General features: G+C 41.2%; 1 protein-coding gene across 1 annotated transcript in view; it reads right to left on the reverse strand.

The window, feature by feature from the left end:
* Window positions 1-16,168, reverse strand: part of cacna2d2a (calcium channel, voltage-dependent, alpha 2/delta subunit 2a) — a 134,553-nt gene extending 118,385 nt beyond the window's left edge. Inside the window, exons 1-2 of the mRNA XM_054616969.1 lie at window positions 16,021-16,168; window positions 10,702-10,783 (exon numbers count right to left, since the gene is read on the reverse strand). Of these exons, the coding sequence (XP_054472944.1) occupies window positions 10,702-10,783; window positions 16,021-16,136 (198 nt within the window). The 5' untranslated portion in view covers window positions 16,137-16,168. The remainder of the gene's footprint in view (window positions 1-10,701; window positions 10,784-16,020) is intronic.
* Between the last annotated feature and the right edge of the window lie 9,919 nt (window positions 16,169-26,087).

Here is a 26,087-nt window from a genome sequence, read left to right on the forward strand (position 1 = left end):
TTACTCTTAAATTTAACCATCATAGACTCAAAAGGTGTATGCTAAATAATTACGAGAGAATATATTGTACTATATTACTTATACAGCAGAGTAGGTATGTGCGTGGGTGGAGGTAACACTGTAGGATGAGGTAAGGTCTCAGTGGGTTACTGAACAACCTCTAGAGGAGACAATAAGAGGTTGTCAGGGGGCAAGAGAGAAGAGAGGCCAGATTAATGAAATATGAATGTGTTTACTGAATAGCCGTCATGGCGGCCTACCGATGGCTGGGAGATATTTAAAAATACACAGTGCAGCTGATGGCTTCCTTCAACTACACTGCAGCGACCGCAGCCATCTCCAGACACCACTCTAATCAGCATACAACTCATCCCAATCACAATCACCCCGCAGAAATTATCATCATCGCCTTCTTCATCACCATTTCCATCCTCGCCATTGCCGCCTGTTCATCTACATTATCGCTTTCATCGCGCAACAGAATCACGCCACTGCAGGAAATTGAAGTTGGCCAGATCAATAAATACAATATAAAAATTTAATTAGCTGCCAAGATGAGGGGAACATGTGAAAATGAGTGTTTGGAGGCAAAGGCAGAGGTAACGCTATCCAGTCAAAACAATCAGAAAAACACAATTTGGACAGAGACGCAAACAACGTGGTGAAGGTGGCCAATCGCTTCCTGTTATGGATTTGAAAGTGAGTTAGAAGAGGTGAGGCACACATGCTTTGATGTGTGTACCAGTGTGTGTGTGTGTGTGTGTGTGTGTGTGTGTGTGTGTGTGTGTGTGTGTGTGTTTGTGTGTGAGACCATGACATCATTTCTGCAGTGTCTAATCAAGGAAAAGGGAAGCAGGCTTTTGCAAGAGGGCTGTAATGGAAACACAATTGACCTGATTTAATAGGAAAAACAGGATACTTGCCCTTTACCCACACTTTGTCAGAGACACAGAAAACCTTCACTACACCTGCAACGACAAACCGCTTCACCACCTGCAAACGGATCCGAATGTATCTCTGCTCTTTTGAAGTTTTATCTTTTCTCAGTGAAGGATGGCGATTCGGTGCACGGCAAAACTCCATCTGTTCATTTCAATATGAATGGGCATGTAAGTTTGGTGCTGCCGGAGCGGCAGAGATGTGAAATTGAGGATGGCATGCAGAGCTGCCCCGACACGCAGGGTTAATTCAAACCGCCTTTGATGTCTGTCTGTGTGTGAAATGAGCTGGTGGACCAGAGTTCACACAAACACACGCCAGCACACACATACACGGCCGCGCGTGCATATACACGTGTTTAAAATCATCACAGCGAAAAAACTCAAGAGACCTCTCCTGTAGCCGCATGGATCCAAGCACACAGGAAATACCAAATACTGCGTAGCACCAAAACACCGATGAAAGCTCGACTTTACTGTGTCAGTGAGTCTTAAATCCATTGCACTGTTCAGGATTTCACTCCTGAGCATCCCTCCATAAATTCCCTCATATGCTATCCACAGCCACATGACAATGGAAGCTAAGCTGCCTGTAGGCAAAAACAGACTGCTGGCTTACACACACAATACCTATGTAAAGCAGATACTGCAGCTTTACAGCAATAATAGTCCGAATGGAATTTTAACATATCTGTCTGACTTAGTCCTCGGTAGCCGGAAAGCTTGATCAATCGTTTTTTCTCAAACATATGATTGATTTCTGAATTCCCAAAGTTCCACAGCTATATAAATCACACCTATGCAGTCATTTGTGTGATTATATGCATTTAGCTTGAATTAAATTAAGACCAACTGTGCCATTTCCAAATACATGCTGAGTGATAGTAATTACAGTGCTGATGCTCATTTTAAATAGCAATGTCATATATAACTGCCACAACAATAGAGAAAAAAAAAAAGTCTGATTGCCAGAATTATTAATAAACAAACTGAGAAGTTGGATGTCAAAGTCTGGCAATTATAAAGGGCCAACAATTCCATGGATATAAACAATGAGCTTATATAACCATCAATGATTGATCTTTTTTTTGTGGTAGCCTACTTTTAAACCATTTGAAAGTGAAGCTATTATTAAAAACAGCAGCATTAACAATTTGCTGGCTCGAGAGAAAGCTACTGAACAGATTGATGAGAACACCAGTGATAAAAAGCTTTAGTTAGAAAAGACTGTAATATTGGTTGGGGGAATTGAAATGTTTTTCATAATGTTTTTCATTGTATGTGAAATAACCCCCCAAAAAAGTTAATGATTTTCTCTTTGTTTATAATCATTCCAACATGTGATGGTGAGTTTCAGGCCTTGTACTACATCCCCTGAGGAGAATCTTTCAGGTCTAGAAGTTTTAATGGTAAAAAAAAAAGAGGCAACAGACTGACATGTCCTTGTCTGTTTTTTTATAAAACTGTTGATGGTATAATTACAAGCAATATGGCAACTTTTGGTCACACTATTTGCTGTACATTTATGCATTTTGGTTGTAATGTAACTCCTCAAAATAACATTTCTATACTACTTATTTGTAGAGCTGCCCCTTATGAGTTGATTAGTGGACTATTCTGTCATTTTGGTCCTAGTCGACCAAGATTTCATGGTTTCTGTTGAATGTTAATGAAGTGAACACGTCTTACCAAGAACACTGTCTTCCCTCACTGTGTTTTTTGTGCTTAGACAATATAATGAAAACATGAATTATTTAGCTGAGTTTTACAGACACTTTCTGTATGAACATTTTGCAAGGGGGCTGATACTTAAGTTTTCTCGTTCCTATCCTAATCCTAATTCAGTTGGCAATACATTTTTCTCTAAATGTATGCTGTTGAAAATTTGTGGTAAACAAATGTTATTTCCAGAAGGAAGGGTTGGTACACTGAATGGATGAACTGTATGTGTTTGCAAATATATTTGTGCATGAATGCACATGCATGAGTACTGTATATGTGTAACACAGCGATTTTAGTGGTGGAGCACAAATCCCATCAAACAAGGAAGCCCTGGGAAAAGGGCCAGAGGCAGATATGAGAGTGAGTCTAGTTCGAAGCCAAAGAAGAGGGTTGTAGACAGGAGGGAGGAACAGCTTCTCTTCCAGGTTTTACATAAAACAGGAATAAAAATATTACGATCTGTGGAATTAAAAATATGTAGGTAGCACTCCTGAAGACCCCTCTCAGATGGCAGTAGAGATCAAAAGTGAAAAAGCTTTTCTAGGACTTCCACAGAAGCGTGGCGTTTAAGAAACTACCCACTACTGAGTCAAGCCAATTAAAGTTATTCAGAACTGTGACCAATCAATCACAGACTAGTGCAGTTGGAGGAGGAGGAGAAAAAGAGGAGGACAAAACCTCTGGGACTTCAGCGCAAACAAACTCTCTCACACACACAAACGAACAGCTGTAAAAAAGAAACAAATGCATTTTGTTCACAATAGGAAGTAAAAGCTGCACCTACCACTTCACACACAAAGAAGCACTCCCTCTGCAGTGGAATGAATAAAGCACTTCACACCTGGAATTTTCTAGGGCATCACGCCACTCTACATTACCACTGCAACCCACTCAGGGAACAGTACCTGATTTTTTTTTTCTCTCTGTCAAGCAGAGATAGTACCAAAGATACGTCATGCGCTATTTGAAACATCAAACAGAAGACAACTGGAAATTACACAAGGATGCACACACACTGTGCAAATAATAGTGTAAAGAGACGGAGACAAGGAGAAAAGATTTTGCAGCGTAGGCAAAACAAAGCATCTTCCTCTGACAGGGCTGAAGCGTTAGCAGACCTCTAATCCTATTTTGACACATAATGCTATATTGTCTTCCTTTAAACACGTTCAAGGCCTTATTTCTGCCCAGAAAAGACACTGGTAGCATGAATGCATCTGTTTTTTAGTTAGACGAGTACAGCTCGAGAATATCAGCGAGATTCAGACTCTCCTGTTTGTTCTGTGCGGTTTCTACCCCAGTGGACCTTTACAGCTTCCTCCTCTTAATTTAACTACTGTAAGAAGTTTTTAAAATGTGTCGAGGGAAAATGCGAAACTCTGCATAAGCAGCAGGCACCATGTATCACTGTGTATATACAGCCTTTATGAGACTGAGGAGTTAAAACTCTCAAGGTCAAAAGCAAACACTTGTGTTTCAAGGCAGAGATGTCTAGGAACTGAAATATCTGCTGCTGACAGTTTCAAAATAAAAGATAAAAGAAATACTACCTAATTAACAGAATCTTACCCTCAGAAATAATTTGTGGAGGATTGATTTGAAATACACCTTATCATAAGATTGGCAGTTCATATTCAGTTCAAATTCAAATTGGATATGTTAATATTCTGGAGGTTCTGCAATGGTTCAACACCACACAAACTTTTTATAAATGTAAAATATCTGCACCGATTATGGTTACAACACAATACAAAAAATATTAATATATTTTAAAAAAATGAAACTGGAAACAGGGCAACAACACTATATAATCTGGATTTAGTTTTTCTAAACTGTCACATTTTTTACTGCAAAGCTATTTCAAGTAATTCCTTCTAACACCAACCCCGGGATATCTGCATGCAGGGCTGCACTCTGCAGATATATGTATTTTCATTCATATAAACACCGCCAACCAGTGCCAGGCCATCAAGCCAGGGAGCTGAGGAATCCTTGTAACCTTCCCCAGTGTCAGAAAACCAATAAAGAGGCAGAAAAATAAATAGTGTGTGTTTGTGTGCCCTTCTGTTCTCCTGTCAGCCCACGGGAGTGTGAGTCTGGGAGTCACACAGGTGCTGACCAGCTCTACCAATGATTACCGTTCAGCTTGCTACTGGTGTTATGTGCCTTTAATGTCCACAGTTCATTTGTTGTGTGTTTTATTTTTGTTTTCATCTGGGGTAAACACACAGTTGGCACACAAACAGAGAAATGTGAGTTACACAGGGGTTCCACACAAAATAAAAAAGCGGTTCGCTAACAGACCATGTCTAAGCTTTCATGGCCCTGATGTGTAACCCCGATGACCCCCTTTCCTGGTAATGGCAAATGCGATGTCTGAATTGGAATGCAGCCAGGTTTTAAAATGGGACAGTACAACCACGAGGACAAATAAATGAATAGATAACGAGGTAAACAAAGCTGCACAATCTATTAGTGATTATCATGTATCACAATAGAGCAATCATTGAACTTAGGGATGCTTTTCCCCGTGCCCGTGAAAAAAAAGACAGCTCACGCATTCATTTGAATCAGCCACGTGGTGGGGGTGGCTACGCAGAAGGCTGAGCAAAAAGCGTCGTCCTCTGGGAAGGAGCTGTTTTGGCCCAATCAAATACATGTTAACGCACTTTCCTTGTAGGTAACTGGGCATATTTTTACTGTTTACCTCAAAATCAAAGAAAATGGTAATTTTACAAGGCAGTAAAATCCTTTGTAATAACATTTTGTTTAGTCAGTGTTTTGGAATCTGATAAACCTTCAAATGCATCAATTTATTACTCAAACTGGACTTCCTGGATGCATTTTTCATTGTCTCACCAGTACTGGAAACTACCCACCCACACTGAAGCAATTCCTTGCGTGGTTCTGAAATGTTATCATTGAAGTATGTTTAGTTTCATTCTGCTTCAAAGGGGTTATATCAACTGCTACAAGAGAACATGACCAACAACTAATTGCAAAGCTGACACAAGCATACATTATGTTCAGAAAAAAACACAACATCTATAGCTTTAAGTAAAGTTGACACAGCTTAGCTAAGTGCTGGAGTTGAAAAAAAGTCACAACATGAAAAGGCATCAGTGTCGGTTTTGGATAAACTTTAGTTTTTTATACCAGCTGACAAGGCTGTGGAGGGTTTGCTGATGCTGTAGATGTGCTAAAATAGCAGTCATTATTTATTCATTGATGTAAACATCAACATGTAAGACCTCAATAAAAGTAAACCGAGGTGCGTATTGATGGATGCCACACAATGAAGGGGATACTTAGGACGAGCCAGGAGGAAAGAAAAACAGAGCCAGAGAGTAAACTATCTATCCTGCAGAAATAGCCTGTGATGTTTCAAAAAGCCAGATAACAAGCTGTTGTTGTGTAAGGTCCAGGCCTGAAGATGGACGAGAGCTGAGAGGGGAGCTCTCTCTCTCTCTCCTTTAAAGGGAACTTCTCATGGTGGGAGGAGGGACCTTCAACTCTCCCTGTAAACTGTCTACAGGCAGCAGGAGCTTTTAAATCAAGAAACAAATGGCACTGATCAGCTCTCACATCATCGTCCACTGATAGTCACTGGGGGGGGGGGCTGACATCAGCTCTGGAAAGTGAGTGGAAGGGGGTTGTGGGGTGAAAGCAGGGGTGATGTCTAGAAGCGCTGGGCATTTGAGACAGATTATTGGAAAATTTCTGGTGTCAGCGATAGTGAGTAAATCCACCAGTGCTTTACTTTATAGAGATATCTGTTTGTTAGAGCAGGCTGTCTTATTTTTTCTAGAAAGCAGCAGGGAGTTGTGTTCAGCCTGCAAACAACATCTCCCACAAGTCATAAAAACATACATGTGCACATTAATTTGAACCAGAGGCTTCAGTGATGTTGACGTAAAAAAGAAGTTTCCAGGGGGGACTTCCAGGGAGCGCACACACACACACACACACACACATGCAGCCATGAGCATGCACACACACACTGGAAGCACTAAAGGCAAGAAAGCATGTGTTGAAGGGAGATAAACCTGCAGCCAGCATGAGGTCAGCGGGCCGACGGATGTAGTGTTGACCACCAGTGAAAAGAGACACACAGAATGAAGGGCAAAAGTGCAGTCAAAAAAAAACATACTTGGTGAAGTAGAAGATTCAAGCTCAGGTGAAAACTGGATGAATACCACGTCCATGAATCGGCACTCTGTCTCTCAGCCCTGCTTCTACCTGTGGGTATATTGATCGGGATGTGCGTCTTCTCAGGTTTCCAGTAATCAAGAGCGGCAAACAGCAGGAGGAAGAGGAGGTGGAGGCGCGGCAGACTGATCCTCAGAGTGCAGGGTGGTAAAGTGCCGGGCGGAACCGAAGGGTTCAGGAGCAGTCATGTGCACCGGGATAAATTATTCATGCTGATTAGACTCTTCTTATTGAAATGAATCTGAGAGTTCAACACGTGTTGCATGGCATCGCCATTTAAGAAGCTTGCTTAATTGAAGCCGTGACTCTGTGTGAGTGTGTTTTGCTAATTTGAAGGTGTGGTGGTAGAAGGTAACTTAGTACTGAATCAAAGTTCATTGAATATTTGTTATACTTAATTCTACTTCAGAGGGAAATATTTTACTCTAAAATACAATACATACAGTACTTTCAGGCTGATGACTCTTTAAAAAAGCAGCATCTCATCGCGGTTCCTTGTCATGTTTCAGATGTTTTGGAGTTTTTAGAAGGACCACCAAAAAGAGAATTCCCCTTTAAACTGTGTCGGATGCTTTCATCTAAATAACTGTTCATTGACCAAAAAGGTAAACTTATCCAATGTCTTACAAAAGAGCAAAGATTACAGTCCAAAAACTGAATACACAATTTGTGCAGCACAACTTCTTTCTTACTACACTAATCATCACACGACCCTTTAGATGTATTTTCTGTGGGAACCACTGTACTAACCACCCATCTGTATAAAGGTGAGTAGTTAAAACTAGCTCCACTCTCACCAGCTACAACAGGAAAATGCTACTTATATAGTAATCTTATAATGTCATTACAATTATTTATCAGACACAGGGAACATTCTACTCCAGAATGAGAAGTTTTACTTGTGATGTACATTAAGCTGATAATACTTTCACATAAGCAAGACATTAAAGATCTGGGTACTTGTTCATCCAGCATATCTCTCTGAGTATAGTTATCATACAGCTACAGTTAATACATTGAACATGTGTCCACAGGTGTCTAAATATGTACATAATGATATTATCTCTGATAAACCATCAAACTGCTGTAATGACAGTATGTGGGTGTAGGCGCTCTCTCATGTGTGTCTATTTAAACTGTTCTGTAAAAGCCTGAGGATATGGAAACAATGCAAGTGTCCACCGCCGCCTCTCATCACCACATACTGTAACACATCAAACACGGCAGCACACAGGATAATGAGGAGGATAAGGACTATAAACAGCATTCGTCTGCTCACATTTAGATTTACCAATTGCTCGTCCCTCCTCTCTATCATTTCATCCATCTTAAGTAGTTAGATTCTAAATATACACACAAAACCGCCTGAACATCCATCTCAATTGTCAAGCCATTCTTCATCCTTTCTCTCTCTTTCTCTCTCTCAAAAAACCCTCCTCCACTCTAAAAGCCGCCCACTCTCCTTGTCTATCTGCGCTCCACGCTCTTCCATTCCAAACTTCCAACTCCTCCGATACATCACTCACCCTCCACCTTCCCTTCACTCCCCTGGGGAGGAATAACATCTTGACCAAACCGGGGCAGACGTATATTTGAATGTGATTTTAAACAACAATTTAAATAACTTCAGTTTTATTTATTTTTGAAATATATATTTATATACTTGAAACTGGCAGTATGCAAAAAACTAAAACACATCAAAACATTGTACATCTCTGGCTTTTTTCTCAGCTATTTTTGTGCTGCCCTGTCTCGGCCTTTCTTTCACCCGCTACCTCGCTTGTCAGACAAAATAAAAATCTCAACCGAGAGAAACTGAACAGACCACATTATATTCAACTTACTTCCTTGTCTCTTTCCATGTAAGACAAACTCGAAAATAATTTGCACACACTTTACATTTTTTTTGTCTTGGAGAATAAACTGCGCATGAAGAGGAAGGGGGCGCAGAGGGAGGCAATCTTGTTACCAGCCGGCATAGCCCTGGGAAGATTTCTATCAGACACACGTATAGAGAGAGGCATCCATTTAGAAAATGGCTTTTCTAGGCATGCTGGGCCATTTAGCACACCCTGTGACGACTCCTGTTTGGGGCCATGATAAATGTTCTTTCACACCCGCTCTGTGCACGCTGTCAGGCCAGCACGCACACGCACACACAGCCATATGGGCATCCTACACAAGCCTTTAACTGGAATGGACTTAATATTTTTTAGACAGTCTGGCTTCACTAGGTTCGGCCCACGGAGAAAATCTTCAGCAACATGTAGCCTCAATTAGTTTAAATCCATGGAGCAGAAAGCACTTAACGTCATGTCAACATCTCAACTCTATGTCTGGTTAAATTCAGGATTATTCAGCTGTGTCCAAGTTTTACAACAAGCAGTCAAGAGACATAATACAATTTTTAAACCAAAAATACAGAACATCACACTAAATATCATGTCGCTAAAGCAATTACTCAACTAATTGATTAGGTGACTGACACCTCATTTTTCAAAGCAAAAATACAAAACATTCCTGGATTCTAGCTGCTCATTTGTGAGGATTTGCTTCTTTGGCTTATTGGATTGTTAAGTCGATATCTTTTGGTTTTGGACTGTTGGTCAGACAAAACAAGCAATTTGATGGCAGCTCCTTGGACTTTTGGAAATTGTGAAGGACATTTTTATACTATTTTCTAACATTTTAGGTATAAATCAACTTATCAAAAACAATGCCTCTCCAAGTTTAGTTATTTTATCCAAGTTTCAGGTATATTGAAGGATGACATGCTCATTTATGAGTTGAGAAAAGTCTTGTTCATCACATGCTCTTAAAACCCTTTCAGAAACCTTAAAAAATGCATTGTCACCTAGCTTTAATTAAGATTGGTTTACATAGTTGGTTAAATAATGACATTTTGAATACTGCCTACAGATATGAATATATGCTTTCACCACAAACTAGGAAATACAAATATTTTTAAGGGGGAAAATGATCTGCTGTGTGGTTTGTACTGGTTGAGTTCTTAAAATCAACCTCTCTCTATCATGCAGTGTGAGTCTCCGCCTGATATCCTCTACTGGTCACTAACCTTTACACCAGCACCACCGCTGTCAACTCACTTTCTCCTTTCTGGGATCCATCAATGTCCCCAACACACCAACAGCCATCACACTAACCACTGTTACTGCTAGCATTAAAGTCGCCACAGGCGTGGTACCGGCTGGATGAATCACACTCACCCATACAGCAATAATGAAGCATTTATCTCAGGGTGCATTACAAACCCTGGAAGCACGGTGAACATGCACACATGGCAGGAATATGATGAAACAGTGTCAATCACACTCTGCTCAACCATCTGCTCTACCACAAGACAGACACGTGTTACGCACAGCCTCATATGAGGACACACAGACACAAACAATCAACACCATATTCTGCTAAATGTGTCATTTTGTGCTATTACTTTAAAACCTTATGCTTTTTCAAAATAGCTAAAAAATGTGTTAATTTGTTCAAATTATTTTACTTGTTTTCCAGTATACCTTTACTCAAAAAAAATCGAAGTATCAAGAGATTAGCTGATTTACAAAAAATAATTCTTAAAAAAGAATGAATTACAGAAAAAAAGTACATTTACAGAAGTAAAAATATCTCAGAATAGAGTTAATACAAAACCCAAATGTCTTTAAAAGAGGAAATGTGCTCGTACAAACACATTGCATCCCAGACAAACACGCTCACACTTGGGAGCTTATGTTGTACAACCTCGCCCAGTGAAATCTTTCTGATTAATAATGCAGAAAAAAGTGCCGCGTCACATGCAAGTATGACGTCAACTCACCGATCTCATCTGCTGAGTTCCGGTGACGTGCTGCAGAACCTTTTCCAGCTCCTTCTCGATGCGTCCGGCCCAGTGAATCATCCTGGGAAAATAAAATTAGACATTTTCAATCTGCTTCACTCGACATTATCACCTGAGCATGTCATCATCATTCATTTCTCTTGTCATGGGATGTGAGTGAGTGTGTTAGTAGGATTGTGTCAGAAAGAGTCCCTCCCAATCTTTGCGTATTCTCTTGTCAAACTGCCATACTCTCCCCCTTTTTTAAGGACCCCTATCTGGACAGATCCGTGTCCTGCCTCTCCTAATGTCTGGGTTAATCATCGGCAGCTTCCCTCCTCATCACATATTGCATATATCTGGTCGGCCCTGGCAGGACTGGTAGCGAGCGTGCTTGTCTTGGCCTCGGCTTGGATCAGCGGCTCTGCAATAAAACTGCTCAGGTCTGACAGAAATGCACCCTAAGCAGGAGCTGATCTCCGTTAGACGGAGCCAAGTTTGGAATTAAGAGATCAAACGGCTCAAGCTCATCACTGTATATCTCCCAGCAAGCAACAAATGACTTAATGGATCAAGATTTTCACTAGATTACTTTAAAGCAGCAGCAAGAGGCTAACCTGCCAACCTGGATACAAGCTGAACAATGCACAAGTATGGCCAACAAGAAATTCTCAAAAAAACATTATGAAGGCTCATCTTTCAGCAATCAGATGTGTGTCATGTGTTTGCGAGCCATCCACTGACTCTATGCCAACCTTTTCCTTTCAGCAGTCTGCAGATAATAGCTAATCACTAGCATCAACAACACAGCAGAGTCGTTTGTCTTTTAATATGATGACTGAAACAAATGTCATCTTTAAATGTCAGATTTGCTCAGAAGACAAGAGGGAAGACGGATTTATTTCATTTCACAAATCTGCCGAGTAGTGACAGCGCTCGCCCTAATCACAAAGCCAGAGCGGGCCTCATCAGGAGTTTAACAGCAGAACAAACACACCAGGCACACTGGCTGTGTTTACGGGGGGACAAGATTAAGAGCAAGCAACAGGGCCTCCTAAAGGACGGAGCAGAGCGGGGACCGCCGGGGAGAGGCCGCCGACTATGAAAAGGTCACCTCGACATGAAATGAAAACAAGCTTACAGTGAGAGTAGAGCCGAGGAGGACGCAGTGATACTAACAGTGAGGGACAATACCTCTGCCCCAGGCCACGCACACTTCTTACACAACTTCATTAGTCTACACACACGCTGTGCATATTTGTTTGTGTGTGTGTGTGTGTGTGTGTGTGTGTGTGTGTGTGTGTGTGTGTGTGTGTGTGTGTGTGTGTGTGTGTGTGTATATATATATATATACAGAATGACATGCAGTAAGAGGGTCTTATTTCTTATATTTTAAGTATATGTAAATACACATATACCATAGAGCTGGGCCATTTCGGTAAAGCAGCACAATATTGACTCAATCAATCACCAGAAGATTTTAGATTTGATTATGCTAAATTGGGTATTACTGATTTCATGCAATACTTATAAATAATTTAAACTAAGCAGGTAAAAAGTAAACCCGGTTCAGTTCACTCAGCTGGATCTTAAGGCTGGGCAATGATATAATAGTGACGCAATTCTCAAAACAATAGATCTTTAAGACAGATGTGTAAATTAGTGATAACATGGTGACAGTTTTTTCAGTTAAAGCTACTACAAGGAACTTTCATTTTGTGTTGATTTTGGCGCCCCCTGTGGATAAAGGTGGTAGTGTTCCTGAGCACCAGATTCCCTTTAGAAAACCGCTCATTTTACTGCAGCAGGGTCTGACAGTATGCTCCTCTCAGTTCTGGTTCTGGTTCTCCTATACGTTCCTTCCCTCCAGCGGGCCAAGCAGTACTGGTGAACCTGCATGATTTTGTTGGATTTCGCCGGAATCGGACCCATTGGCACCGAAAACAAGCATTAAGAATAACTTTATAGAAATAGCCAATCTTCTCGCTGATGGTCTTGTTTACTTATTAAGGTTGTATAGAATCTTCAGTGTTAAATTGAGCCTATTTCATAACCAGTTAAAAGTTTGACAAAAAAACATTTGAGTAAATAATAACAAAAGATATAGTAAAAGATAATAAAAATAGTAGTTAGTGCAACATTAATTTTGCCCATGTTGCCCACCTCAGTCAGAGACAATTAAGAAAATTTAATGAGTTCGGAAGAACACCATGTGTGTCAGCCACACACTGTTACTATGTTCATCCAATGGATCCAAGTGCAAAGCTGATATATCTTGAAAGGCAGAAAGTGAAAGGTGGATTATTGAGTCCAGTAACATCATCCTTTCAACTGTGTCAAAATACCGTGATAACAAAATACTCAGGCGACATTCAGTTTCGTATCAAAATAAAACGTACAAACATGTACCAGCTATACAGACACACATGCACACATCTGCCTTATCACTCCTTCATCCTGTTGCTTCCATTTTTTTTAATCAATTTCATTACATTGAGTTTGTCAAGTTCAATCAATAACACACTTATATATGCAGACTGATATGAATTATATAAGTGACACGCAGAGTCAACAATGGAGCCTTAACACAACTGACCTGCATCAGGCGAGATCACATAAAGTTCTTATTTAAAGGCCCTTTTGTAAAAATGTTGTATGATAACTTGAGATTTATGTTGTAATAATTCTAAATCAAAAGAGAATTTCACAGTCCCGAATGTGCAGAACCCTCACTTTAGTAACCACTGCAGAGCTATAAGGAGACGCTTGTTTGGTAAATGATATGCACTATTGCGGCTTAATCTTTAATGAATGCTTGGAGACCCTCTGTGTTTAGAACGCTGTGATCTCTCTTAAAAACGGGGAAGTTGTCACTACATGAAAGCAGACTCATGCTCTCTGGCTCTTTGTAGTCTGATGTGGTATTTTTCTATTTGGCGCCTGTGTTTTTACTATTTTCTGTGTATTATGATTTATGTTAGAAACGAAACATTACGGGAAAATGTGATGAAATGAGTTTGGATGGACGACCTGTGTGTAAGCCACACGCCGTCACCATATTCGTTCTGCTGCAATGGATCTTGTCATTCAGAGTGCAACGCAGGAATATCATTCGGGGCAAAAGGTTGACTATTTTTGCATGTGTGGAAATAACAAAATTTGGAGGAAATTGCTCTGAGTTTCATATAGACTCAGCTAAGCGATGATATTTCACATTCCTAAAGAAGATTGTACATTTAGATTACAGTTATCGAAACAGGTTTCCTCCACATAATTTAAAGATGCAGAAATAATTTCCCCCATGCAAACACTGGCTACCTCTACACACACACACACACACACACACTCACACACAGATTATTATTAACATAACACTGCAAAAAAAAATTAGGCAAGGCGTTTAGGTGGCAACCTGTAGAAGACGTACACTTTCTTAACCCTGCTGTAAAAATAAACTATGTTTTTATTATGTCGTTGCATATGTCCTAAACTAGACCTCACACACACTCCAACTGGTCTGTGTGTGTGTGTGTGTGTGTGTGTGTGTGTGTGTGTGTGTGTGTGTGTGTGTGTGTGTGTGTGTGTGTGTGTGTCAGGCCTAATCACCCGATGGACCGCCTCAGCCGCTCCCCATACACTCCAACTAGATAACTGGCAAGTAGCACATCGATGTGGGTGACACAATACCCAGTTTTTAAAACCCAAGAGATAATAATACAGGGTGCGTATGCTACCAGACAAAGACTATTTATCTTATCTAATGAGATTCACACTGTTATATTACAATGGTGACTGTATTCTATAGTTTTAATAAATAATCTAAGTACTTCTAAAAAACAAGAGCTGTATTTCCAGGGAAAAGTAGAGGAGATATTGCTATAGGATTAAAAACAATTCATTTTATTAATTAACCACAGGAATCCATGTGAATTTGTTCCCAAAACCATCGCCATCACTTTTCCTTCATGGTGCTCAAGTGACCGAATCAATGATGCGGCTAATTGTCCTTTAAAGTCAATCAACAATAGGCCTAATATAAGATTAGTGATTTTCCTTTGAAAGTCACCTTGGCCATCAGGAATAACAAAGAGATCCCCCAGTGGATGAATCAGGGAGGAATCATCTAGATTCTCCATTTCTGTGAAAGTGACTGACTAATCATCATCATGACAGGCTACAACATGTTCACATCAGACCAACACGTCATCACGAAGAGACTTGAGTGAAGAACTTTTGCACTGGCTTCACTGGAAAATGTTATATGAAACGAAGCAACGTTCACTTTAAAAAAAATGCAAAAGCCAAAATATTGTTTGAATAGTTCGACCACGTAAAGCTGGTAAAGTGAAACGTGTGCAGACGTTATGTTTCAGTCTGGCTCCGGGTGTCATTCGAGGTGAAATTATTACAGCGTTCGCATTTTGGAAGAAATTGCGCTTTTAATTCAACAATTTCCCAACAAGTGTAGCCCTGGAAAAAGTCCGACAGTAGTTTACACAGCTGGATGCTCAGCTTAATGCAACCGCAACACTGTAATACTGCCTAAAGTGCGTCTACATTTCAAATGTCATTTTTTGTTTCCTACAAGAAAAACGTCTAGTTTCTGATCACTACAACAAATGACAATACATTTGTCTCCGAACATGAAATATAAACAGGTAGTTTGGGGAGAAACGAGCTGAAGGTTTAGAGACCTGGCTCTCCTGCGGCATTAACTCGTTGGTTTGGTCTATCTGCTCTGTTAAAAACAGCAGTGTGTCCTGCTGTGGGATAGAGATGGTTATTGGTGCGCTTGCAGTATCCAGAGGAGGACTTTTAAGACTAGCCTGGTTGTAGCTCAGCCTATCCAATCCATCATGCGTTAATGCAGCGACACATCGACTGTTATTATCTCTTTATGTTTTTAAAAGAAAATCCCCTGTGGATGTTCTCATACATTCTCGCTCACGTGGCTTATTCGCCAGAGGCACCTGTGCGTGCGTGCGCCCTGCAGCGTGTTTCCCGTGGTTGAAATGGAATAAGGCTCTGGGTATTAAATGCCACTGGCCCCAAAACAACAACATTGGCTTCGTGAGATGCGAAATGTCCATAAACGCGACATCTAGAGACGGAAACTGCGTCTATATCTGTGTCTGGACATCAGGGACAGCGGCTCCTCTCGCCGCGTGTGCAGGCTCGGCGCGGGCCACCTGTCCCGGTTCCTCGCTCCGCAACCCCGGTTTATCCTCCTCCCCCCCCCAACACACACACACACACACACACACACACACACACACACCACCCCATCCATCCATCCCCAAAACGGTGCAGGGTACTTACGTGTAGTGCTGGGGGAAGAGGTGGGTCCCGTCCGTCGGCGTGGAGACGCATATGATAAGTACAGTTTGGATCGTGAGGAGGCAGAAAATACCGTACGACTGCGCGCAGATCGCCATTTTCCATTAAATATGCAAGAAACTGGGATAAATAAGAGAAGGACCGGAAGGACGAGTCCCCTCGCAGCTGAGCTAAGAATAACCGAGCTCCGGATAAAAGTGTGGCGGAGGGAAGTGATGGGATGGCGGAGGCTCCTGCACACTTCAGCCGGCAGTGAAATCTCAATTCAGAGATGCGCAGGAGGATTGTCAGCTGAAGGCAGCAGGAGAGCTGTGGATCAGAAGGATGCTCTGCCGCTGCTGCTGATGTGCCCGCCTGCCTATTTGCGCACTCGCTGTCCTCCCTCCCTCTCCTCCGCCGCACATTTGCTCCCTTTCTCTCCCACTCTCTCCAATGTAACAACCATACACAGTAAAGCTCGCCACCACAGGAATATGATGTTATAATTCCGGTTTTCATAATACAGAAAGAAAAAAACAAAACAATTTATCCTTTTTGGGTCAGTGTATATAGCATATAAGTGAAAGGAGAGTGGGACATGTTAATATGTTACCGTTGTTTCCTCAATAAAGGGCCTTCATTAGAGCACAGATGTTTACATGGAAATAGTCTGTACACATCATAAATAGTGCACTTGTTTTGCAAATATATAATACCAGGGCAACATGGGAAATAGCTGCCTTCGTAAAACATGTCAATTTTTGCTCACCGATTTGGCATAACATCCAAACATTAGTTCAAGGACTTTTTTTTATTCTTTTTTTTCCCTTGACGTTTTATTTTGAAGGTCCGATCACTTGACTTCCTCTATTTAAACATCTTATCTGTGACACTTGACTCAGCTGTTGGCTCGAGCGGTCGTTCCAGCGTTCAAACTGTCTATTGCTGTGCGACAGACGGGGGCGCGCATCAGGCCACGCTCTACGCGCACTGTGTGTTCTCCCCAAACTCTGAATTACGAGCATGAATCAAGACTTTTATTTTGATAATTAGAGGGATGTCTCTAGAGGGGCGGGTTGTATTAACTGGAGTGTAAACATTCAGCATTCACCTTGGGGCTCCTCTCCAACTACATTTGTTGTATTTATTAGTGCAGCTAGTCCAGTGGATGAACATTTAAATGAATGCAAGAAGAATGAATAACCCCATTTTTTTTTTTTTACCTTGCTATGTATACACTGTCACCAACTATTTAGAAGTGGGGGCTTAAAGTGTTTCAAATGTAACTTCACAGGAGGGCAGGGCATGTCTCATTGTTTCTGGTAACCGGGGGGGCCTCTGAATAATCATAAGCTTGTTAATAAGGTATATTTTAGTGGAGCAAGTTTTCCTCTGGACATAAGTCAGATACTGTTCATTTTAGCGGTAAACAAGGAGGAGAGATGCACTGAAACCTCAGAGTAAATCTAATTCAGCATGAAGTTACCCCCGAGAAGTGAATATCTCCCTCTATCAGCCGTGTGTGTGCGTTTGTGGCTGCTTGCACATGTGCGTGTCATTGTGTGTGTGTGTGTGTGTGTGTGTGTGTGTGTGTGTGTGTGTGTGTGTGTGTGTGCACCTGTACCTGTCTTATTACCTTTCCCTGCACTGCTGTTTGTTCTCTGATCTCCGTATTCTGACTGGAGGGCACAGAAGGGCTGACACATATGCACCTAAACAAAACACATTTCCAAGTTCATCCATGCGTTAGAGAACCCACAATAAAGATATATAGCTTTTTACATGATGTGTTCCAGGTGTGTTTCTCTCCCCACGGTCCTCAGCACAGAATAAGGGGTGAAGTAGTACATTTTTTTTTTTCTTCGCTTTTCTCCCAGTCAAGGCCAGGTTCAAGACACGCCTCGGGGAGTCTTGCATCTCTCAGCTTATTTTCTGGACACAAGTAGAGACGGACAGTCTTGTGGCTGTGTCGTCCTTGGCTAGTCAGTCAGCAGGGGACACACAGGTGCTCTGTTTTGCTATAGAAAACCCGTGCAACAGTCGGTAGGGTTGCTGCACAGCATTTCTGTCTCCTCGCTGACAGGGAGGACGGGGCTGTGTGGGTAGAAAGGACACACTGCGGGGCACGGGCCTCAGCGGGAGAGAAAAGAAAAACCCACCTGATGGCGGGGATGAAGAGCTACAGCAACAGTCCCCTATTTATGGACATAGATGTCACGGATCATTCAGTGAGAGCAAATATCTAGGCCTGTTCCTCAGGAAGTGAAAAAAAAAAAAAAAAAAATCTGCTTTTATTTCCCAAAGCTACGAGAGTTTGAAACATATTGAGCAAGCGACTCCCCCTCATCCAGCCCTCCGAACAACTCTGTGGCAGAGAGCCAGCAGACAGTGGTGCTTTGATTTATTGTTTTATGCCCTCCACAGAGATAAATAACCTTAATTGATGGCTACTCTCGCACATTAATTTTACAGCATCATACTTCCCATCAGGACATTAATGATAACAACAAACAGATACTGGTAGAGTGACGTAGCCTCGCTGACTCACGCTCAACATTTTTTGCTGACTCACAGCATCCCCTTGTTTTCTCCTTCCATTCAAACATGCATTAGGCAAAGTTATCTCAATTTACCTGGCTCATGAGGCCTGGAGAAGGAAAAATTAATACAAATTGAATTTTGAGTTAATGCACAAATATGTAGTTCTCTCTACCAGCAAGAGCGGGGGGGGGGGGGGGGGGGTTATCTAGGAACACAAAGCATCAGGGGGTAGAGATGTTTCTCTGGAGGACTATGAAGCCTCTGGCTGTTCTGCAATTTGCCGAGACCAAGAGATGATCGGCAACCAATTTAAGCAATCATTTCTGATGTACTGCATGGCCTTGTCACACTCGACTATGTCACAGGAATACCTTGAATCAATATTTAAATTACACCTGCCTGAATGTGTGCAGTGATGGTTGTGGGCAGGAGAGTGGCAGATCAAAGAGGTGATTGGCACCCCGGGGCCTTGGATCTCATTGAACACGCTGCGTTGCTCATAGAGAATCCACTCTTTATTAGAGCTGATCGATAAGGCCGGCGAAGGGATCCGCTCAGGGAAAACACACAGATCAATGACCTCACACTCCGCTCGTCCTCCAAACGACGAGAAAGGCAGACAAGAGGCGGGTCTCAGCTGCTCAGGGTCTCTCTCTCATTGGCCGTGCAGTTTCTCATGAAGAGATTGAGCTGCCCAATCTGTTATTGATCCAGAGGGGTTGAGGGGAAGGAGACAGGGCCTCGCTGTTCTGTATCGGACTTTCTCGGGACCGCTCCCCCAGACAGAGGTCAAGTAGGTTGGAGTAAAATGAATCACTCCTTGTTCACCCTGTCTCAAGGCCTCGAGGAAGGCGCACCCCACACATCCAAACACACACACACACACACACTCACACTCACACACACACTCACACTCACACTCACACACAAACAAACACAAACACACTGGCTGCTTATCTTCCTTTTTCCTCTACCTTATCCATCTTTCTCTCCTTCCCTAACCTCCTCCACTGTCTCTTTCGGTGGCCTGTATGCTGATGTTTTGCTTCGCTGGACAAAAAAAGCGAGGTTTCACACTCTGTAAAACCAAGTCTAGTCAGCATGCTGAATGCTAAGATTTTATATTTCTGATTAGAGAAAGACCACACGTCGCATCCACCGCAGATGATAGAGCCGGCTGCCCTTGAGAGAGAGAGAGAGAGAGTCCCGACACTCTCAGCAAACTTCAATGATCCCCTCAAGTGCTCTCTGTAAAAACAGTTGCATGATATACTGTCACTCATTTACCACGCACTTTTCTTTGAGGGCATATTTTCTTTTGAGAATAGTCGGCGTGCTCTTGTCCTCTACAGGGATATATTGAAGAGATCGACAGAGTGATTCCAGCAATCAAGGTTATCTTCCCTCTGTGTCCTTTTCAGCTTACTCTCTGCTCACCTCACAGCTTATCATCCCGTTTAGTTTCATCCACTCACCAGGACAGAAAGATCCAATCTGAATACCACACAGACCTCCATGTTTACATAAATATTTGTATATCACCCTTCATTATTTGCTTTATTCTGTACCATTACCAACATGACCTCAACGCTTTGCTAATATCAACAACAAAAAATATCTCATTCAGACCAAAGCGCACTGCAAACCTCCTATACTGTAAAATACAAACATACCCAGCGATGTCGGGCCGCAAGGCACTCTGGGACTTTCATGCTCAAATGTCAGAGCGTTTCATCCTGATTGATGATGACTCACTCCCCTCGCTCTTAGTCTGCATGAAAGAACAGCACCAATTAATGACCAAACCTCCTCACGTGCAACAGTAAGAAAACAACCATATATCAAGTGTTACAGCACGGCACACAAACAGTGCTATTCTGATAAAAATACAGATATTTGTGATGGAATATATACATTTAAGGCTACATTTTCTCACCCCCAGAGAATTCCCCTCCATCCTTCCCACACAGTAATATGGCTGCAAGTTAAAACAGAGCAAGACTCAGCACTCATTGACATGCTCTACTAGAGGCCTAATGGCCCCTGGGTAATGGCCTCTTTGGTCTTCAGGAAATCCTCCCTCATGCATACATCAAAGCTGGGATTGAGAAGGATAGAGAGTGGAAAATAGAGGGGAGGAAAGAGACATCAGTGCCACACAGGGAGAGGAGAGAGGTGGTGAAGTTAACACACTAAAGTAAGCTCTCATAGGAGTTCATTTTTGTTTATGATCGTCACGGCAAGGTCAATTCCACATGGTTTAGATTTAAGGTTTGCATCAGCATGGTACACCAATGCTGTCACTCTTCTAAAGGGGCTTGGAATCACACCTCAGTACATTTATAGTACTGATTGAATGTGTCCATAGCCTAGTCAGATTTGTTATCTAATTATTTTGTCAGATATTTATTTTCTAACAAATCTGCGTATTTCTTTTATAGTATCCTTTTTACACCCCTGGATTATCAGAGAAGAAATAACGTCAACCAAACTATTTGTCGTCAAAAAATAAAAAAAACTGAAAAATACTCTACTCTCTACTCTGCTTCTTGAGTACGAAATCCACTCCTCTATTTCTCTGTCTGTCCTTTTCTTCCACTCTGTGTTCATCTCTCTTCATCTATCTCTCTCTTTTTTCTCCATCATTGCTGACACACGGCATCCCAGAGTTGTCAGCCAGCTGCTATAACAGGAGACCTGTTCCATCGCCCCAAAAACACCCCCCGCCTCTTCATACTGTCCATGAGCCATCTGCTTAGTCTGCATATTGCAGATCTGTCAATGCTATCTAATTATTATTCACACAAAGGTGTTCATTGTGACCCTGACTGTGTTTGTAAAAGTTTTGTCTTGCTCCATATGTTAGGTACACAAAAGGCACCTGTCTGTATGAAGCTATGTACGCATCTATCTATCTATCTATCTATCTATCTATCTATCTATCTATCTATCTATCTATCTATCTATCTATCTATCTATCTATCTATCTATCTATCTATCTATATGTGGTCTCTCTCCTGTGGCTAAATACATCAGAGAGTTGGACAACCACATTCAGAGAAAGCTGTGACCTCTAAATGTCCTACACCAGGCAGCAGAGCGTGTGAATTCTGTCCTTTGCAATGATTTTCAACTCATCTACTACCAGTTAAAGCTAGACTCAGTTAGCCTCTTTTTCAAATGCTTTTGTACAGTAGCAATCATATTGCTTCAAACACGAAAAAAGTGATCTGGAATTGATTGAATTTAGGTCAAAAAGAAGCAGGAGTAACTTCAAGCTGCTCCACAGTGGCATGCTAACATGAAAAAAAATTGGCCTTCAAAACGTTTGCAGCGAGTGAAGGATTAGGTGTCGCCATATAGAGCATATTAAACAGTGTCAGTGTTAAAGAGGCAAAACTAACAGGCCTGTGGCGCCTTTAGTGGCTTGATAAGGCGAGTGGGTGGTCCTGTCTGAACGTGGTCTGCCCCTCTTCTCTTGTCACTGTGGAGTGAGAAGTGCAGAGTCGCTTGCCCGCCCTGCCGTCACATTAAAGCGCATCTTAATTGGCATTAAAACTGGTGATAAGGGCTTAATGAAGGAATTAATAGATAACACACATTTTGGAGCTTATTCTCCACAGTCACACTCTGACAGACACATAAACACACAGCTGTACTCAAACTGGCAGATTTTACAATCACAAGTGGAGTGAGCAAGAATTCATGGTGGAATAGGAGGCCTGCAGCGAGGGGCAGGACCAAGAGCGAAAGCCTCTAATACATCACATCACCTTGCATGACAACAGCTAACCTTCTCGGGCCGTGCAGCTGGAGCACTTAGCTTGTACACTGCCATCACTCTGAGCCGTTAGATTTAATCTGATAGGGATAACCTTTTAAGGTAAACACTGCATTAAAATGAATGATCTTAACTTTTATGTTTAGAGTATATATGGGTAATTTATTTATAAATTGTTTATCCTGATATGGCAAAGTACATACAATGGATCACTCACTGCCAAATATCACAGCATTTATAAAAATCTTCAACTAGTCTGCAACACTTTACCCTAGATGGGCTCGATTACAAATACACACACAACTCAACAGGAAACATAACACGGTATCAACACATAAGACAAAAAACGACACAATAAAATATGCACAAAATGATTAGTCAATCAATCGATTAATCAGTCTTTGGGTTTGGACTGTTGGTTTCTCAAATCAAGCAGTAAAAGCACGTCATCTTGAGCTTTAAGGTTATGTGAGCAATGTCTTATCAATATATACAGTATTAATAAAATTGAATGTCAATCATTAGTTGTAGTCCTAAAACAAAATACCATACAATACTTTTTCAACCCGAGTTTATAATTATCCCATTCATGATTACTAATCATCCTCATCAGTGCAACTGGTCTGTGTATTGCATTTAGCATGAGTTTTTAATATTGTTAAATTTAAAGCATAAATTAGGAATAATTGATGAACTTGAGGGACAGAAAAGCTTCAAAATAAATCAAACAGCCACAAATCCCGTGACATATTATTGTTTTACAAAATTGTTCCGGATAATGTGTTAGCAAACAATTAAGTTAGCTAACTTAGCTAGCTAACTTAATTACACATCAAACTGCCACCTGCAACAATCTTCGGTTCTGTTGCTAGCCACCTGAGGAATGTAACCTTGGTCACCAACAACTCTGCTGTGCTGAGTCATAATTCACAGTTATTAAATCCCTACGCAGTCATTTAATTCAGTGTTTATATACAGATAATGCTTACTGTTTTACATAACTTGTCGTTTGAGAAGCTGCTGCGGGTTGAGATGGAACGAGACTGTATGGAACGTGGAATTAATTGGTTAACGGCTGCTTCAGTCTTCGTTGGTCACGTGCCAAAGCTTTCCGCTAGGCCCTAAATCCAATCTGGTCACCTTCTTATAAACAGACTATGCTTGTCACCCGTCTAATCCATTACATTTCAGCAGGATATGGCTATTTTGTTTACATGAAAATGACCAAAGTCTCAAGTAAGTATTTACAGACAAAGCTATACATTATAGTGGGTTGTTAAACTTAAAATACCAAAATATGTGACTCTCTGAAACCAATTGCTATTTGAATATCCTAGGGTCACTAATTGCTAAATAGACTTCTCTGGAGACATTTTTTTTGTAAAGCCTATCAAATAAAGGCGTGATAAAGTATGATTAAAAAACATTAGTGGCATTTTTTTATTTCATTTCTATCACAAAATCTGAATGGACACAGATTGGATCTAATTATATAGCAATTATGCTTATAATTTTGAGTAATGATATGGTGCTTATCTATCTGTAGTGATATTGTTCTTGTGATAAAATCAGTCCATTGGCATGCTGTACATGTACAATTTCGAAATATAAGGATGATAAAATGTGTGTCCAACATTTACAATAAAAATGATTAACATAGGAAAAATGTACCTGGTACAGAGGTACACAAAGGCCTCTGGGTATCAAATCAAACAGTGTCAGAATCAAGATTGACAACATACACAATTGCACGGATCAATACCAGTTTTAATGCCATGGTAGAGCACTATTTACAATCTGCAAAATAAATTATCCTGCAATCTTATACTGCATGGGCACAAAGGAAGTGGTACATTTGTATGGAATATTAGTTAAACCATGCCACGTACAGCTGTAAAACTTTACGTGTATATATATATATCTATCACTTGTATATTGTAGAGGGCTGCAACAGATAATTCTTTTTTATTGACTAATCTGTTGACTCCTTTTGAAATGAATCTATCAATCATTTAATCAATAAAATGCCATAAAAATGTGAATAAAGGCCATTGTAATTTCCCAGAGCACAAGGTGACCTTTCAGCAGTCTAAAAGCCAAAATTTGCAATAAGATAAATCAGAAAAAAGCAGCAGATTCTCACATTTAAAAAACTGGAACCCATGAATGTTTGTCAATTTTGGTTGATAAATGATGAGTTATGGATTATCAAGGTTGTTGTTGATTGCTTTCCCGTCAGTCAGTTCATCGACTAATTGTTGACACCACAGCGCTGTTGGAGCACAGTCCTATATCTTAGAGAATCATTGAATTAAAGAGTATCCACCTGAAACTGGCTCATACTTGTGCCATTTTTGCTGTACAGCCTAATCGAAAAAATGCATGTTGTATTTCCTTTATGCACCGCTCTCTCTGGCCCAAAGGGCACTGATTCCCCACAGCACAGCACAATGAAAACAACTCTAAAACACTAAACACAGCAAAACTAACCAACCAGGTGAGACAGAAAGCCGGTTCCTTGGGGATGCATCTTTCTGAGCACCTAATGAAGCCAGCAGTGTCTCGCCTTATTACAGCTAATGGTTTATTTATGTAGTTATTTCATCCTGGGCTAAGAAACGTACATAAAGCGTTATTGTTATCAGTATTATTATTACATCACTTCCAGCATGTAGAGATAAGCAGCATTAAATCCATGCAGCCCAATCAAATTCACTATAATATACAATGAAAATTAGTGTGCAAACATAACACATATTTGCACAAATTAATGTTGTTTTTGTTCACGCATATAAATGTAATGTGTGCGTGTGTGTGTGTGTGTGTTTTCTCTCGCTTCTCCTGAGCCACAGGTTTGGGCTATTTTCCCAGAAATGTGTTAGACAGAAAGAGGGAGGCAGATGCTTTCCTGTCCTCCCAGAGGAGACTGCGACACATGTGGAGAGTGGCTGGGCTGGTCATATTAAACACACCATGTGCACCCTGCATGTGACTGTGTGTGTGTGTGTGTGTGTGTGTGTGTGTGTGTGTGTGAGTGTGTTGCTGTGCACGCGCAGGAGTGTGGCCTATAAACAAGCTTGGAGTGAGACATCTAGTGGCAAACGCACAGTACTTCAATAACAATGATAAAAATCAACCTTACAAACTGTGACTTATTGTATTTTTAAACAGCGAAAACAAAACTTTATTTAATCTGTGATCTGCCATCTTTTATGGTGGGGGGCAAAGTGAATTTATCATTTTGTTCTCCGGCTTGTGTGTATTTGCAGTTACAGTATGCTTGTGTGTGTGCATCTGTGCATATCTGTGTGTTTGTATGATTGTGGATATTGCTGCAGTACGATACCATCTTTCCTGCTGTCATAACAATAGATCTTGCAGTTGATGGTGATGTATCATCTGTCAAACTATCAGTGCCAGGACATGGTCCGCTGGTCCCATGAGGCTGCAGACATGATTCACCACAGTTTTTTATGGTGGGTGTCTCCTTTCACCTCTGGAGCTGCCTTTGGACTGCTCGGCTGTCTGACCTCGCCAGCCTCTGCAGGATGTTGTATTAACCTTGCACCACTAAGCGTTGATTATTTATACAGGGGATATTCAGGGTGTGTGAGCAGCATGTTAAAGCTTATCTCAATTAATCTAATGGCTCAGTAATCAAGACATCTGCACACAAGTAAACAGGCCTCGGCAATCCCTCCACGGTTATTAGTAGCAAATCATCAGGCTTTTACATTCTGCATCAACA

Source organism: Anoplopoma fimbria, chromosome 17, assembly GCF_027596085.1.
Source record: "Anoplopoma fimbria isolate UVic2021 breed Golden Eagle Sablefish chromosome 17, Afim_UVic_2022, whole genome shotgun sequence".
NCBI lineage: Eukaryota > Metazoa > Chordata > Actinopteri > Perciformes > Anoplopomatidae > Anoplopoma > Anoplopoma fimbria.